The sequence below is a fragment of the Balaenoptera acutorostrata genome, chromosome 3 (assembly GCF_949987535.1).
Source record: "Balaenoptera acutorostrata chromosome 3, mBalAcu1.1, whole genome shotgun sequence".
Classification (NCBI taxonomy): Eukaryota; Metazoa; Chordata; class Mammalia; order Artiodactyla; family Balaenopteridae; genus Balaenoptera; species Balaenoptera acutorostrata.
Genome location: NC_080066.1, coordinates 92,866,452 through 92,881,040, shown reverse-complemented (window position 1 = coordinate 92,881,040; position 14,589 = coordinate 92,866,452). Strand labels below are relative to the sequence as shown.

The following is a 14,589-nucleotide window of genomic DNA, read 5'->3' as shown; positions in this document are numbered from 1 at the left end:
GTAGATAGAATAATTGCTGTATATTTGGAGGATTATATGTATACCAGCCTGAAATGAAACTTATGGCCTAGCCTTACATTTGAGAGACTACATCATTTTGAAGAATTGCAGGTTTGAAGAAGGATGGTTTCTGAAGTACTAAGTAGTGGAAGAATGTAGAAAATAGGAAGTAGGCAGCTTGGGACAGGAATCTTTGTTACGAGAAGGTTAGGAGAAGAAAAATGGAGTTAAGAGCATCTGTGGAATAGATTTCGAAGCATTTGGAGGCATGTCTATGTGTGTATCTGTATGTTTGTGTATCTCTGACCTAATACAATAAGTGATCGTAGTCTCACTGTATTATACATACCTTAAAATTGTTCTTACTTATTTCCTACTAGACAGTGCTTAGTGCTTCTTAACTTCTATATATTTCTGCTTTAATATATCCATCCAAATGAGTTAGACCCTGTTGGCCTTATGTCTCTATTTCTTTTTTTTTATTATAAATTTTTTATTTTATTTATTTATTTTGGCTGTGTTGTGTCTTTGTTGCTGCGCGCGGGCTTTCTCTAGTTGCAGCGAGTGGGGGCTACTCTTTGTTGCAGTGCATGGGCTTCTCATTGTGGTGGCTTCTCTTGTTGCGGAGCACGGGCTCTAGGCACGCGGGCTTCAGTAGCTGTGGCACGCGGGCTCAGTAGTTGTGGCATACGGGCCCTAGAGCACAAGCTCAGTAGTTGTGGTGCACGGGCTTAGTTGCATGTGGGATCTTCTCAGACCAGGGCTTGAACCCGTGTCCCCTGCATTGGCAGGCGGATTAACCACTGCGTCACCAGGGAAGCCCTATGTCTCTATTTCTATTTTTCTTTCTGAGATTTTGCCTTTTCAGCACATGGCAGAACCTCCTGTGGTCCCAACCACATCCCGGCTTGCTGTTGCTTTGTACCTTTCTACATTCCTTTTTTTTTCCGCTAACCATCTCAGTTTCTGCCTGTGTCTTTTAATCCTGAAACACCTTCCTGTGTTTCAAATGGTGAATCTGTTCTGAGAATAGGAACATTTACAGTCAACAGTTATTCTATTCTCATGGTAAGGAAACACTCTAGCATTATATTCCCCTATCTCAGTGCCACCTTTCATCCCCAGTGAACAGGTACATTATGAAAGTAATATCAAATTTTAAGATGTGTTTTATATTTAAGTATAGTCAAAGTAGTAGAATGCATAATGAAGTTATAGTTTTGACATAATCTGGAAGTCACTGTGTAAGAAGTTGGAAAATGTCACCTTTGTACAGTGCTCCACTTATTATGCTTAGATAATACTGTTTAAATAGAAGTATTCCTTTACAGTGGAAGTATTTTAGTGTTCAAAGGAGACAAATCCCAAATTGTAGAGGCCCTGCTTATTTTACTTTACAATATGGAGCAAGTTATAGCAGGGATATTGAAAGCAAATGAAAACATTTATACATATGCAAAAATGAAGTATTTTTGGTTATTAAATGCATTTAACTGATAAGCCTTCTTAGCAATAAACAGAAGGTTCTGATGGTTCATGGTTTATTATCCTCCATGAGATAAGGTAATTGAAAAAAAATATTGACCGAATTGTGGGTTTTTGTCAGTTAAGGTAGTAATACATCTAAATCTATCAGTTACTTGGATTACCAAACAAATAAGGTGTGTTGAAAACTAAACCAAACTATACCAAATATTTCACGATGTAAATGTTAAAATTAATTAGAAGCGCAACTCTAGTTAAAAATTTTGTACCTCATCCTAAATGATAGGGATTGGATACCAAGGATTTCATCATATAATTATTTGCTAGGGGTGGGGGTGTGTGGCTTACTTGGTTTTTGATTAGTCAAGATACTGAGGTAAACTGCCTAATAGGCTTAAAAATGAGTAAACCTTTATTATTCTAGCCTGTAGGCAGGGATAGAGTGATATATTAGCATATTAATGTTTGAAATTTGTCTTCCACAAGTGATCAGTTCTTAAGGAAATTCAGTAGTTGTCCCTGTGTAGTATGTAGTCTTGCCTCTCTTTCTCTTTTTGTTTATATTGCTTAACTTCAGGCAATTATATTTAATTTACTTAACAGATTTTTATCATGTACTTACTATATATTTGGCATTGTCTTATGCCCTTTGGGCTTTAGAACTTACAAAGACTGGTAGTACATAGTCCCTACCTCCTAAAATCCTTTGCCTGATTTCCCTGTTCTAGTTCTACATTCCTAGAACTAGATTTTTATCATAAGGGCATTTTTGTTTAGATGTGTATTGACAACAAAATTAAATTCCATGAAGCCTAAATTTTGAATTTGTTGCCACCACAGCTTTTTAAAAAAAATCTGAATCAAGTGAATCTGGTGCATAGGCATTCTATAAGTATTTGTTGTTCCTGTTTTTTGATGTTAATAATCACCTTTGAGTAGAGTACAAACTTTTCTTTTTATAAATTTTTGTCACAAAATAAATACAACTTAAAGGAGTCAAATTCTTTTGTAAATCAGTTTTAGTGGTTGCTCATGGCTTATATTTCTGTGCTTTTTGAATATTGAGTATATTACAAGAGCTACATTAAATGTAGGCAAAAAGACAGACAGAAATAAGAAAATAATGTATTTAAGTCAGTTCTTTGGGTACTGTAGTCTTTCCTGATATTGTCAGTTGATTTTGATAACTGGTGTGTTTGACTGTTATATTTTCAATCTCAAGTAGCCCAGTAGTGCTAATTTAGATACCACATCTGAATCAGTAAGTATAGAACAAGATTGATTTCTGAAAAATTCCAGTTATTTAAACCCACCAATCCAGACATCTCTTTCTTGAACATTATTTACCTTAATAGAAATTTAAAATAAAGGTACTCTTAGCAGGTGACTGTTAAGAAGAAATTCTGAGTAATTATTGAGGAAGGTCATTGAGACAGGTCAGCTAGAGGTGGATATGCAGCCTGCCTAATAATTGGATGGATGCTACCTGGCTGGAAGATGGAGCTGATTGGTGGATCAAAATCTCAGAGGGAAACCTGCCATTTTTAGTTTAAATGTTTATTAAAACTATATTCCATGAAGTACTATTATATTATATGCTGCTATTTAACTATTAAAAAGTGAAATGATCACCAACGATTATTATTACCCTACCAAAAGATTGTTTTAAGTAACTTTTGGTATATGTGAAATATATTTGGTTGAGTGGTACTTAGTAAACTTTTGTATTACTTTAACATATGAACTTTTAAATTATATCCAAAGTTAGAACATATCTTATAAATAAGTTGTTTCTGTTTTATATGTTTGTTTGCTGAAGCCTATCTTTGCATTTTTTCAGGTTTACGTGAGATTAAGACCATTCTTCAGGGAATTCCTGGAACGAATGTCTCAGATGTATGAGGTAAATATACTTAAGCTAATTATATAAGTATTTTTATTTTATTCAATGTAGTACCCATATTTAGATCATGTATAATGATTACTTCTTTTCCCCTGAATTTGTAGATCATTCTTTTTACTGCTTCTAAGAAGGTGTATGCAGACAAGTTACTGAACATACTAGACCCTAAAAAGCAACTGGTCAGGTAAATTTAATTAAGAAATAGTGGAAATGTCTGTCACACTGATCTATGAAATTACTATGATTCTACTTAATTTTGATAGCCATTTTCAGTTGGCTGCATATATAGAGATTTGTGTGTTAAATGGGGAAAATAAGTGAATTTTTTTTTAAGCCCCAAAAGTCTTTAAGAGTTCCTAATTATTTAACTCCAGACAGACGTTCTTTAAAGGATACAAAGATCAAATGTATTTATTCACTTGTACATCTGTATCCTCACTTCTTTTGGGATTGGGGGGATATTGGGGGTATGTGGAATTTTTCACTGTGTGCATGATGTTTTCACTTCCTTCTGTCTCTGAGATAATGCATGTGTTGTCATCTTTTTAATGGCTTAGAGAAATAAAAGTTAATTTTAAAAAGGATCAAATTAAACTCTTTTGCTTTTTTCAAGAGCAAATTTATCTTCCATGGAAAGAAAATGTTACATGAAATCTAATTGGAAATTGCAGTTGGTTTAGTCACTCGGGTTATCCTGATCTGGACTCAGTTCCTTGTGTGTGTCCTGAGCCAGCAGATGCAGTGTGTTCCTGGTTAGGTGGGAGTGCCTTGGGTAACTTAAAACAATTTGAAAATTAGTTTCATTATTTCTGTCAACTGAAGTGAGATACCAAGACTCAGCAATCTTGCTGCATCCTCTAAGGTATAGGAGTTAATGTTTGAGTTTTGATCAAGAGCTGAGAGAGATGCCACAAAAGGCTCCTAAAAGCTTTAATAGCTGGGTATTCATTGTCTTGAATACTTTCTCCCATATTGTCTTAGTGGAAAATCCTAAACTTAATTTCTACTGTTAATAGTACCTGTATTATTGAGTGGTTTCAGCTATGGTGAAAGGCTTTTCCTAATGTCCACATTTAGGAGATTTTCCCCTTGTAAATAGAATGTGATTTTTTTTTTTTTAATCTAAAGGATCAAAATGTGTCCTGTAGTCAGTTTCCATTTTATCTTCTATATAAGCAAGCTTCAGACACACAAATGAAAATGGTATTTTCTTTTCATAAAAGTATTATAATTGATGCTCATTTTACCTAACTTTAATAAAAGCATACAAGTGATTTTGCTCTGATGACTTCATTCATTCTGAAGATTTCTATTCAGCACCTCCAATGTTCCAGGGAACAGTGGTGAGCAACACAAGCCTTTCCCTCTTGGAGCTTTCATTTTTACTAGGGGACAAATCATAGTCACACAATTATGTTACAAATTAAAACCCCTCTTTTAAACTAGTTTTATAAAATCTACATATTTGGGAGTTTAAACTTGTTTTACCTAGTTGTATTTTGAAAAAGTTAAAACAGGAAAAACTTTTTGAACAGTATATTGAATGCATTAGAGTGCTTTAGGGAATCATCTATGTTGGTGACAAGGTAGACTCAGAAATTCCTATGATCTCTGAATCCCATGAGTCCGAATGCAAATTTGATGACTAGCAAAAGTAGTTTCTTTCTAAAACTGCAAATACATGCTATTGACCCTCAGATTCCTGAATAACTGGAAGGGGTTTAGTATAATTTAATTAAAATAATCGTTAGTATCCATATATATATATTCAGCTGTCTCCTGTGTCTGGTGAATTTGCTGCTATTGGAGAAGAGTTATCAATAGTGATTTGCAGGTATGTGCTGTACCTGCCTCTCCAATTTCCTCATATCTAAATGTTTATACAAATAAAATATGGAATCTTATTTAGGTCCAACCAGGACTTAAATTCTTTTGTCTAGTCTTATTTTTTTCAAAGTAGAACTGTCTTTAAACCTTTCAGAGGTAGATGATCTTTTAACTCATGAACATTTAATTAAAAGCATTCTTTGTAATAAGGGAAAAAGAACTGTTTATACTACATTTTGTCTGGTTTTAAAATTCTTCCACTTTTCCATCACCATTGGCCCTGATTAAAATATCAGTTTTGTTGTTGTTAGAGCTATGACAGATTTTGTTGGTAGAAAATGCCCCTTTCTTGAAATTGGATAATTCAAAATATAGGTATGTGTAAGCCCTAGCTCCTGAAAAATTGTATAGTGGGATTAAGACACAAGGAAGCCAAACTACCAAATTAATTAATGTATGCAAGTGGAGTATTTCAAGGTGATCTGTATCAGTTATTAGTAATATTCAGAAACTAATATTCTGAGTGCTAAATGGAGATTAATTATTACAAATATATAAATATTATTATAAAACCTTAATAGCTTTTTAAAATGATATAGCATTTTTCAGTTTCATTGGTGAAAGATCAGTTTACATTTGTAATACTTAAATCTGAATTCATCTTTTCAGTCAATCCTTGTTTTTTCAAATGATCTCTCACCTCCCACACACACACACCCCCACACAAACGCACGCAATTAAAATAAAGATGGGTGTTTGGGAAAAGTTGAAATGATGGAATGTTTTGGCCTCTGCACCTTTCCTCAAAAACTATAAGAGAAACTAAAAACATTTTTTTTAAATGCCAACACGGAAACATTCCTTCTTATATTTTCTATTCTGGCATGTGCAGGGATAGGGAGGCTGTGTGGTCTTCTGGTTAGAGCAAAGGACTGGGAGCCAGGAGGATCCTGGGTTCCAATGCGGGGCTAACCACTGACTTACTGTGTGACCTTGGGCAAGTCACTTGACCTCCTTGTGCCTCAGTCAACCATCTGGAAAATTGGTTAAAAAGCAGGACCTCGATGACAACCAGATGCTGCATCTGAACTGAGCTTTCCTGGGTAAATAAATTACAAAACCAATTTACAGAGTTTTTAATCCCTCTTTATCATTTAATATAACATTTTGGGATAAAACAAAGTTCTTTAAGGCATGGTAATATTTGGTTGTAAGGTTTCAATAATTGCTAAGAATTTTTATAATAAAACTGTAGCCCAAAGCTTAGGCCCACACTTGTATTTGAATTTCCTTTGTGAGAGAAAATGATAAGGCTTAACTTGTAAAGCCTATGGTATGTGTATTGTATATATGTTTCAGTATATGTTGTGCTTTTTACAGATATATATATATATATATGTATTTTTTTTTTAGTTAATTTGTTTTTACTTTTATGTTTAGGCACCGGCTTTTCCGCGAACATTGTGTTTGTGTACAAGGAAACTATATAAAGGACTTAAATATCCTTGGAAGAGATCTTTCAAAAACTATAATAATTGACAACTCACCACAAGCCTTTGCATATCAGGTAGGAAGAGGGCTGCTGAACAAACTCAGACAAATGCTGCCAAAAGATATGATGGGACAACAGAATTTTCACTGGTGGAATTTCCCTGTTTAGTGTCATCTTTTAGAATTAGGAATTCCAAATTAGTATATTCCTTGTGGAAATTTTTCTTTTAAATGAAGTACAACATACATAAAAATCTGAGTAGTAAATCTGAAGTAGTAAATCCCTAAGAAGGGACTATAAGACATATATCATTTAATAGCATTCTTATCTATTGTTAAATCAGTAATTTAATTGTAAACATGTTTCAGAATTATGAATAGCTTAACCATGTTCTTCTGGTCTGTTTGATTTGGCATTTCAAAATATTTTCTTAGACTATTCTGTCAATATGTTTGTACCCTTTGTCAATGATTCTTAGAAATATAAATTCAACTAGAGGGAATTCCCTGGCAGTCCAGTGGTTAGGACTCAGCACCTACACCTGCTGAGGGCCCGGGTTCCATCCCTGGTGAGGGAACTAGGATCCCGTAGGCCACACAGCACGGCATATGATAGATAGACAGATAGATAGATAGATAGCAGACAGGCAAGAGATGAGCCATCCTTGCAAGATATATTTTACATTATGAGTATGTTCATGTGATAATGGCTGAGATTTTCTTCAGAATAAATCAGTGCAGAATTGGAATGGTGGAAAGTGGGTTGGGTGTAGATGAAACAAGATTTGCCCTTAACTTTTCTGTTTCAAAAATGTCCATAATAAAATTTCAAAAAGAATACAAGGGGAAAAATTGCATGTGGCATTGAAGTATGTTCAGTTTAGGTCACTACTTTTATTCACTTGCATTTTGAAATAATGTTTTTAAGAATTGGTTCGTAAATAAAATAATTTCAGTTATCCTCCATCTCAAACACAGTGTTCTGCGTAAATGTTAAAAGATATTTTATCCTAGAGAATATTTACTATAAAACAAATATGGTTTGTATTTTTGTTTTTAGACCAACGAAATACCATTGAGTCAATTTGTTATGTTCCTACTATGTTTCAGGTTATCTTGCTAGTTGCTGGGAATAAAATAATGGGACACAGTCCCTGTGTAAGAGTATATGCTTTCTAATAGTGTTCTCTGTTGAGATTGGCAAAATTCCTTTATTCAAAATGCCTAGCATTGACTAATAATATTTCTTGAATGAATAATGATTTTAGTTATGTTAATGCAAAACTTGTTTTAATGAATATTTCTTATTAAGTTTTATATACACTAAGAATAAATTACTCTGAAAAACCAATTATGTTTCAGTTCATTCCTTAACATCTGTCTTTTGCACTATTAAGTTGTCAAAGAATATGACAGGCATAAACTCTGATTACATTCCTTTTTCAAAAGAACTTACTGATTAATGTTTACTAAAATCTGTTACTTCTTTTTTAAGCTTTTCCAAAGTAGGCAAAATGTAAATGAAAAGAGTTAATTACTTATTTTTCACTTTAGCTATCTAATGGAATCCCTATAGAAAGCTGGTTTATGGATAAAAATGACAATGAACTTCTAAAATTGATTCCGTTTCTGGAGAAGCTAGTAGAACTGGTAAGTATATCTTATCATTTATCTTTTTGTTAGGTTTTTGTTGCTTTAACTATTGAAATAAATCTTTTCAGTTGCTTTATGTGTACTAACTTTAAGTCAACATGGTGGGACATTAGGGCAGAGATTGAAAAAAGATTACAAGCATTTTTGAAACTTCTAAATTATATTAAAATTATGTTTATCAGTATTTTAAAATTTATATATCAAATGTTTTATTTTACCAGACTTCCTCTTGCTAACTAGTTGTCACTAACTAGTTGTGTTAAATTGATTTTGTAGTTCAGGTCTAGAATTAATGCTTATGGTACTGAAACTTTATTCTGGGAATTTTTTCCTCTATGTCCATGTATTAATTTTAAAACTACTATATAAAGTAGAATTCATTGGCTTAATGCTTTACCTATCTTTTGGTTTGACCTCTTATTGCATAATTGTTCTTACAAAATGAATACATTAATGACAGGCTTTTTTTTTTAATCTAAATTTAACTGCTTCTATGTATATCTTTATTTGGCAAACAAAATAATGTAAATTATAAAATATTGATAAATGGTGGTATAGTTTCTTTGCAAAGTAAGAATGTTCATAATGTTATGAGGATCATGTCTTTGAAATTATGTGGCTTTTAAAATGTCTATTTCTCCACACAGAATGAAGATGTTCGACCTCACATCAGAGACCGATTTCGCTTGCATGATTTGCTGCCCCCAGATTAAGTACAAAGACTTGTCAAATCACTGAAGGGGGAGAGAATGCAGGACCCTTTTGGACTAAGACAAAAACATTGCCATTACTGTTGAAATTTTGCATTTTTGTACCCCGTCTTGCTTTTCTTATCTTGGTGCCCAATAATAATCAAGGGTTACAGAAAGAGACTTTATCTCAGATTGAATACATACAGTAGGTAGGCTAAAACAGAAGAGTCTTTAGAACTAGTGCAACTTCCAGTGAAATTTTTTTATGTACAGGACATCTGCAGTTTATAAAGAATTCTGTTTCTGCCACCAGCAGTTTGACCTGTAGTCACACAGGATTTTATGATAATAACAGAGATGAAAATGGACTTTTATTTTCTCTCTGTTTGGTGCTCTAAGTGGGTTTGTAGCCACTTTTCTGTTACTTTAAAATTCTCATTTCAACAGGAATGGCCAGTAAAAGTTGTTTTATTTTTCCTGTTAAGGTTTATAACCTTTTTACATTTTTGACCTGTATTAGATTAGAATTTCATTATGCATTCCTTTTAGTTGAGGCGCTTCATAGTTTTCTGGAAATAGTCAATTTTTAGTTTTTTATTATACATTTGAATGGCCGTTTTCCTGCTTTGTCTGCCTGCATATTGTATATTTGTTTAAAAATATTCTCTACTTTTAGTCCATGTAAGTTTCATTTAGAACATGCATTTATATTTTGTTTCTGTAATATTCTACTGTAGGTGAAATCTTTTCAAAAATCAAGAGACTGGGTAGATAAGAATATATGAATGACTAATATTCAAAAGATTTAAACCATTGTGATGGCATGTGTTCCCAAGTGGTAATATCTTGCAGTGGCACACAGATTTGATGGATAAAAGGTATACCTCAGACTTCACTGTGCTCACCAATCTTTGAGGAGAATGAGTTTGGTCACCTGTTGGGCTTGATTTGGTTACTGATGCCTTTGGTTTTCTCCAGGAATGAAGTATTCAGCACAGTGATTCAGTATTTTTAGTTACTTTGCATGGGCTGGTAGTACCTCTGTTATGCTCTCAGTTACAATCAATTAAAACTCTGTGTAACAGTCTTGGTACCTTACAGTAGCTATGCATAATCCTGTGGCACAGTAAACTCCCAAGCCACCAATGCAGTTAATATGTTCTCATAGTGGTTTTCTATGCTATATGAAAATAGTCTTCAAGCCTTGGTTCTCTAATGCAGCTACCACAAGAGGTTGATATTTTTATAGTGGCGTGTAATCTCTTTTTCGGGAGGCTTTTTATGGAAGGTAGAATTTGTAAAAGTTAGTATGCTTTGCCTCTCAACTGCATTATCATGCCACAGGCTCAGACTGTTTTTGTGTAAAGGATGTCAAAGAACGGCACTTTTTCTAAAGAGAAGTTTGATATTTTGTATGCTTGTTAAGAAAGTACAGTATTGGAAATTAAAGGTGGACAACTGATAATTGAGGAGTATGTCACTTAATTTTTTATGTATATTTACCTGTTTACTTGTACAACTTATTGTACAAATTACATGCAGCTTCATTTTCAAATGAATCCTTAAAATAAGGAAATCTTTTTAGGAAAACATTTAATTTTTGTATTTTTGATTTTAAAGGCATGAGTTATGTCAGTTTTCAGTGTATTAATGAAGATTTTAACTTTTCATCAGGTTGAGTGTTTTCTTACTATATTATCTGTTGTGTATGTAGTTAGCATATTGTGTCACTGAACTGTTTAAAAATCTAGCATGTAGAGCAAGCCTGTTTTGTGGAAAATCCTTATTCATTAAAAAAATAATCATGGCAGATTTTCTGCAAAAAAAAAAAAAGCAAAAGCATTTGCAATTCAGAATACTGGGGTTTTTTTTGTTGTTTGTTTGTTTTTAATTTAAAGAAAGGTATTTTGCTTGCAGGAAAAAAATACTACAGATTCATTTTAATGAGAATCTTTGAAATGTATTTATCTTTAGGGCATCTGGGCATCTTTATGCTGTTTGTCTTCTGTCTTTCTTGAAATAAAATGTACATATGTTACCTTTACATATGCTCTTGCTCAAAATTGTGAACCTGGTTACATTTCTCCTTGCTCCCTTTTTATGTTCAAACAGCAAAACCCAAAACCTATACAGGATCTAAACTTTCAGCTTGCATTATAATTGCTGAAAGCTTTTCTGATTAAGTAAATACAGTCTCAATGGGCTTTCCCACAACTAAAAGGGAAATGTAAGCACCTATATATACCACTGTGCCTATAGGCACTTTAAAAACAACTTTTAATCATCTTTTATTGGTAAAGCTGTTTTTGATCCCCTGCTAGGAGAGCTCCTTTAAGTTGACTGACAAATGAATCAAGCCTAACAAGATTCTGTAAAGAAATAAACTAAGGGAGAATTTTATATGGCCTGAGAAAATTTCTTGAGATCGATTCAATCTATTTTTCTTCATTACTTGATTTGAGTCATTTTAAATTTGTTATTAATATAAAATTTAAAATAAGTTATAGAGACAGTTATCCAGCTTCCTCCACTTTAAAATGTGTTATCTTATTACCCCTTCTTTCCTTTATCTGTTGGTAGATATTACCTTAAACATTTCCATTAATTAAATGGAGGTGTTTATGAATTGAGATGTGCCCAGCCCCTTCAGTTCACACAGAAAACATGAACTCTTAAAAACTGACTGTAGTAAATGCAGGAGAGATGGATACCTGATAAGACACAGCAAAAGTGACCTATATACACATTACGACTCTGAAGTACATATTATAATTGTGATATTTCCAGTGGTAAATGTCTGACTTTTAAAGACATTCTTTTAAATATTTGTATTATTGTTAGGATGTTTTAATCAGTTGTGTTTTTTAATTCCATGTAATATATGTAGCCCTAATCAGATTTATAGCACCATATTTCTCCTTGGGTCTTAAAAGAGAGTTGACAACAATTTAAAAGCATAAATTGTTTTATATTAGCTAGTATGTATATTTATTTACCCGATGGCTTTATCTTGTTTCCCAAAATTTTGGGGGGATTTGTTGAAAGCATTGTAACTTCTATAAATGGCTATTTTCTTGTAACTGTCAGTGAAAATGGATGTGTACGTTGTGTTTTTATATTACTTTGGTTTTCCTGGTTTGTTTGTTTTTGGGGTTTTGGGGGGAGATGGTTAAACATAGAATCATTTTTTTTAAAAAAGTTATCTTTGGTCAATGACTTTTTCAACTAGATATTACTTTCATTCAACCATCTAAAGAAGTTTGTTTTTCACTGTTTTGTTCAGTCAACTTGCTGAAAAACAGAGACTTCATCTCATCAATGAAGAAAGCGTTTCATTATTCCTACAAATCTTTGCAGCGAGCACAGACTTCTTCATAAGGACCAGATCTTTTCCACGTCTTGTGTCAATCACATAAAGCTGAAATGTAAAGGACACTGAAGCCTTCATTTAATTGTCCTAACATGATGGTGTTATATACTACATCATTAGCTAGTTAAGGTTTTCTGACCTGACTTCTCTTTGTCTTCCTAGATATTTATTTGTTATCTCTTTTAATCTTGTGTATCTAAATTAACTTAGTGTTAATAGTCACCCACCAAATAACTATGCCAAGTAACTAGGAAAGAATGTTTATTTTATTTCCCCTTATAGGGGAAGAGTGGACTGGGAACAAAAATGTATGGGCCAAAAGGCCTTAGGTTGTCATTCATTCACTTTCTTATTCCTCTCATGAGCTGTTTTTGAGTATAGTATTTTTTCAGTGCTTATGTGCTTGAATATGTCATTACTTTTCATGTCATCCCCTGAGTTAAAAGCCTGCTAGGAACCTGTATAAAATACATTTTAAAATTTCAGAATAAGAACCACAGAACTCAGTATCTTATATTTAAATGCTACTTAAATTATTATTGGAATCCAAGTCTCACTCACTAGGATACATTTTTATAAAATGTTTCTCTGTATCTTGAATTGAAATTACTTGCCCGGAGGCAAGAGTTCCGGGGTTGTGTGTTTTGCGAAATTTTTAAAAGGGGAGATGAGAGCAACAAGTTTATACTTACTTTATGGTTTTTATATTAGTTATTAGTATTTTAAAATATATAACTGGTTCCCAAACCTGACTCTTCATTAGAATTACTCTGTGGAGCTTTAGAAATACAGATTCTTGAGGCCTGACCTCTGCCAAATTGTCTCACTGGGTCTAGAGTGGGGCCTGAGAGTTCTGTATTTTTTAAAAGCTCTCAAGTGATTCTCATAGATTTGGGAAATCACTGCTTTACTTACTGTGACAGTGGTTTGAGAGTTGAGAGTAGGCAACAAAATTAAGTTTACCAGACATCTCTTTGTGGTAGAGTTTTCTTTTTTGTTTTTTTAACTGGGACCAGATTTCACAGAACTTATTCAAGATGCATGGAGGAATAATAAAGAAGATTGAGGTTACTGCTTATTATCATTCATGTCTTTCATACTTTTTAAGAGTTTGCATTTTCTAGCACTTGGAATAGTTGATCATATACACAGCTGAAGGACATATCCCTGAATGAGACCATTATATATATTAACTGTAAAATATTTCACTATTTTTTTATTTTATAAATCTTTGTAGAAATAAGCAATGAAATACTACTTTCATCTTTTGAAATGGGATTTTTCAAGGCAGTGTCCTTTTGGCATTAAGGTAGGGGGGAGTTAATATTCTCTCTACCTTTTTCCACATGAATCAATATAAAGTCATGGACATTTAAAATATTCAATTTAATTTCTACATATTTACTATGCAGTATAGCCGTGAACAAGTAATGTAGATTTAGTTTTCTCATCTTCAAATGCCCTGATCACCCTACCTCACAGGGTTGTTGTGGGGATAAATAAAACTTTTATGGAAGCACTTTTCTCTGGTGATATTTTTCAGCCATTAGAAACAATATAATATCTAACAACTTATATTTGTATAGTGCTTTGTTTACAAGTACACAATTTTTTCACATTGCTTTCTCTTTTGATGACCTATAAGGAACGTAGAGCAGGTTACAGATACGGAAAAAACAGATAAGGAAACAAGCTCAGAGAGGGCTGTGGCCCAAGACCTCACAGCTGTTCTAGGAGACTTGAATTCAAGTATCATTACGACAGGCTATTTCCCAAGGCGTTGGCATTTTTGTATAATCATGTTTGTACATAAATACAAAGCTTTCCTTAGTTTATAAAATGAATGTAGCCAACAAAACGTTCTTATAAAAGAATATATTAACTCAGTGCAAAAGCTTGTGGTACAAACTAGGCCCTAGAGTTTAACAATCCAATTTTTAAACTAGAAGGAAATTCCATCTTCTAAGTGTACATCTTTATTTTACAGATGTAAAATGTGTCTAGAAAAGTGTCTTCCCAAGATCACAAAGCTGGGATTAGAATCCAGATCTCTTAATTACCATTACTCAAAGTAATGACTTTAGGAGGAATAACATTCTTAATTTCTGGAACTACCAGAAGTGCAGAAGTTGCATAAAACCTGAATAATGAAGTGGTTAGCTTTAAAA

General features: G+C 33.1%; 1 protein-coding gene across 1 annotated transcript in view; it reads left to right on the top strand.

Annotated features, from left to right (window-relative positions):
* CTDSPL2 (CTD small phosphatase like 2) overlaps positions 1-13,937 on the top strand; it is a 75,043-nt gene extending 61,106 nt beyond the window's left edge. Inside the window, exons 9-13 of the mRNA XM_028162303.2 lie at positions 3,326-3,388; positions 3,493-3,572; positions 6,656-6,782; positions 8,261-8,356; positions 9,007-13,937. Coding sequence (XP_028018104.1) covers positions 3,326-3,388; positions 3,493-3,572; positions 6,656-6,782; positions 8,261-8,356; positions 9,007-9,072 — 432 coding nt within the window. The 3' untranslated portion in view covers positions 9,073-13,937. The remainder of the gene's footprint in view (positions 1-3,325; positions 3,389-3,492; positions 3,573-6,655; positions 6,783-8,260; positions 8,357-9,006) is intronic.
* The last annotated feature ends 652 nt before the right edge of the window (positions 13,938-14,589 follow it).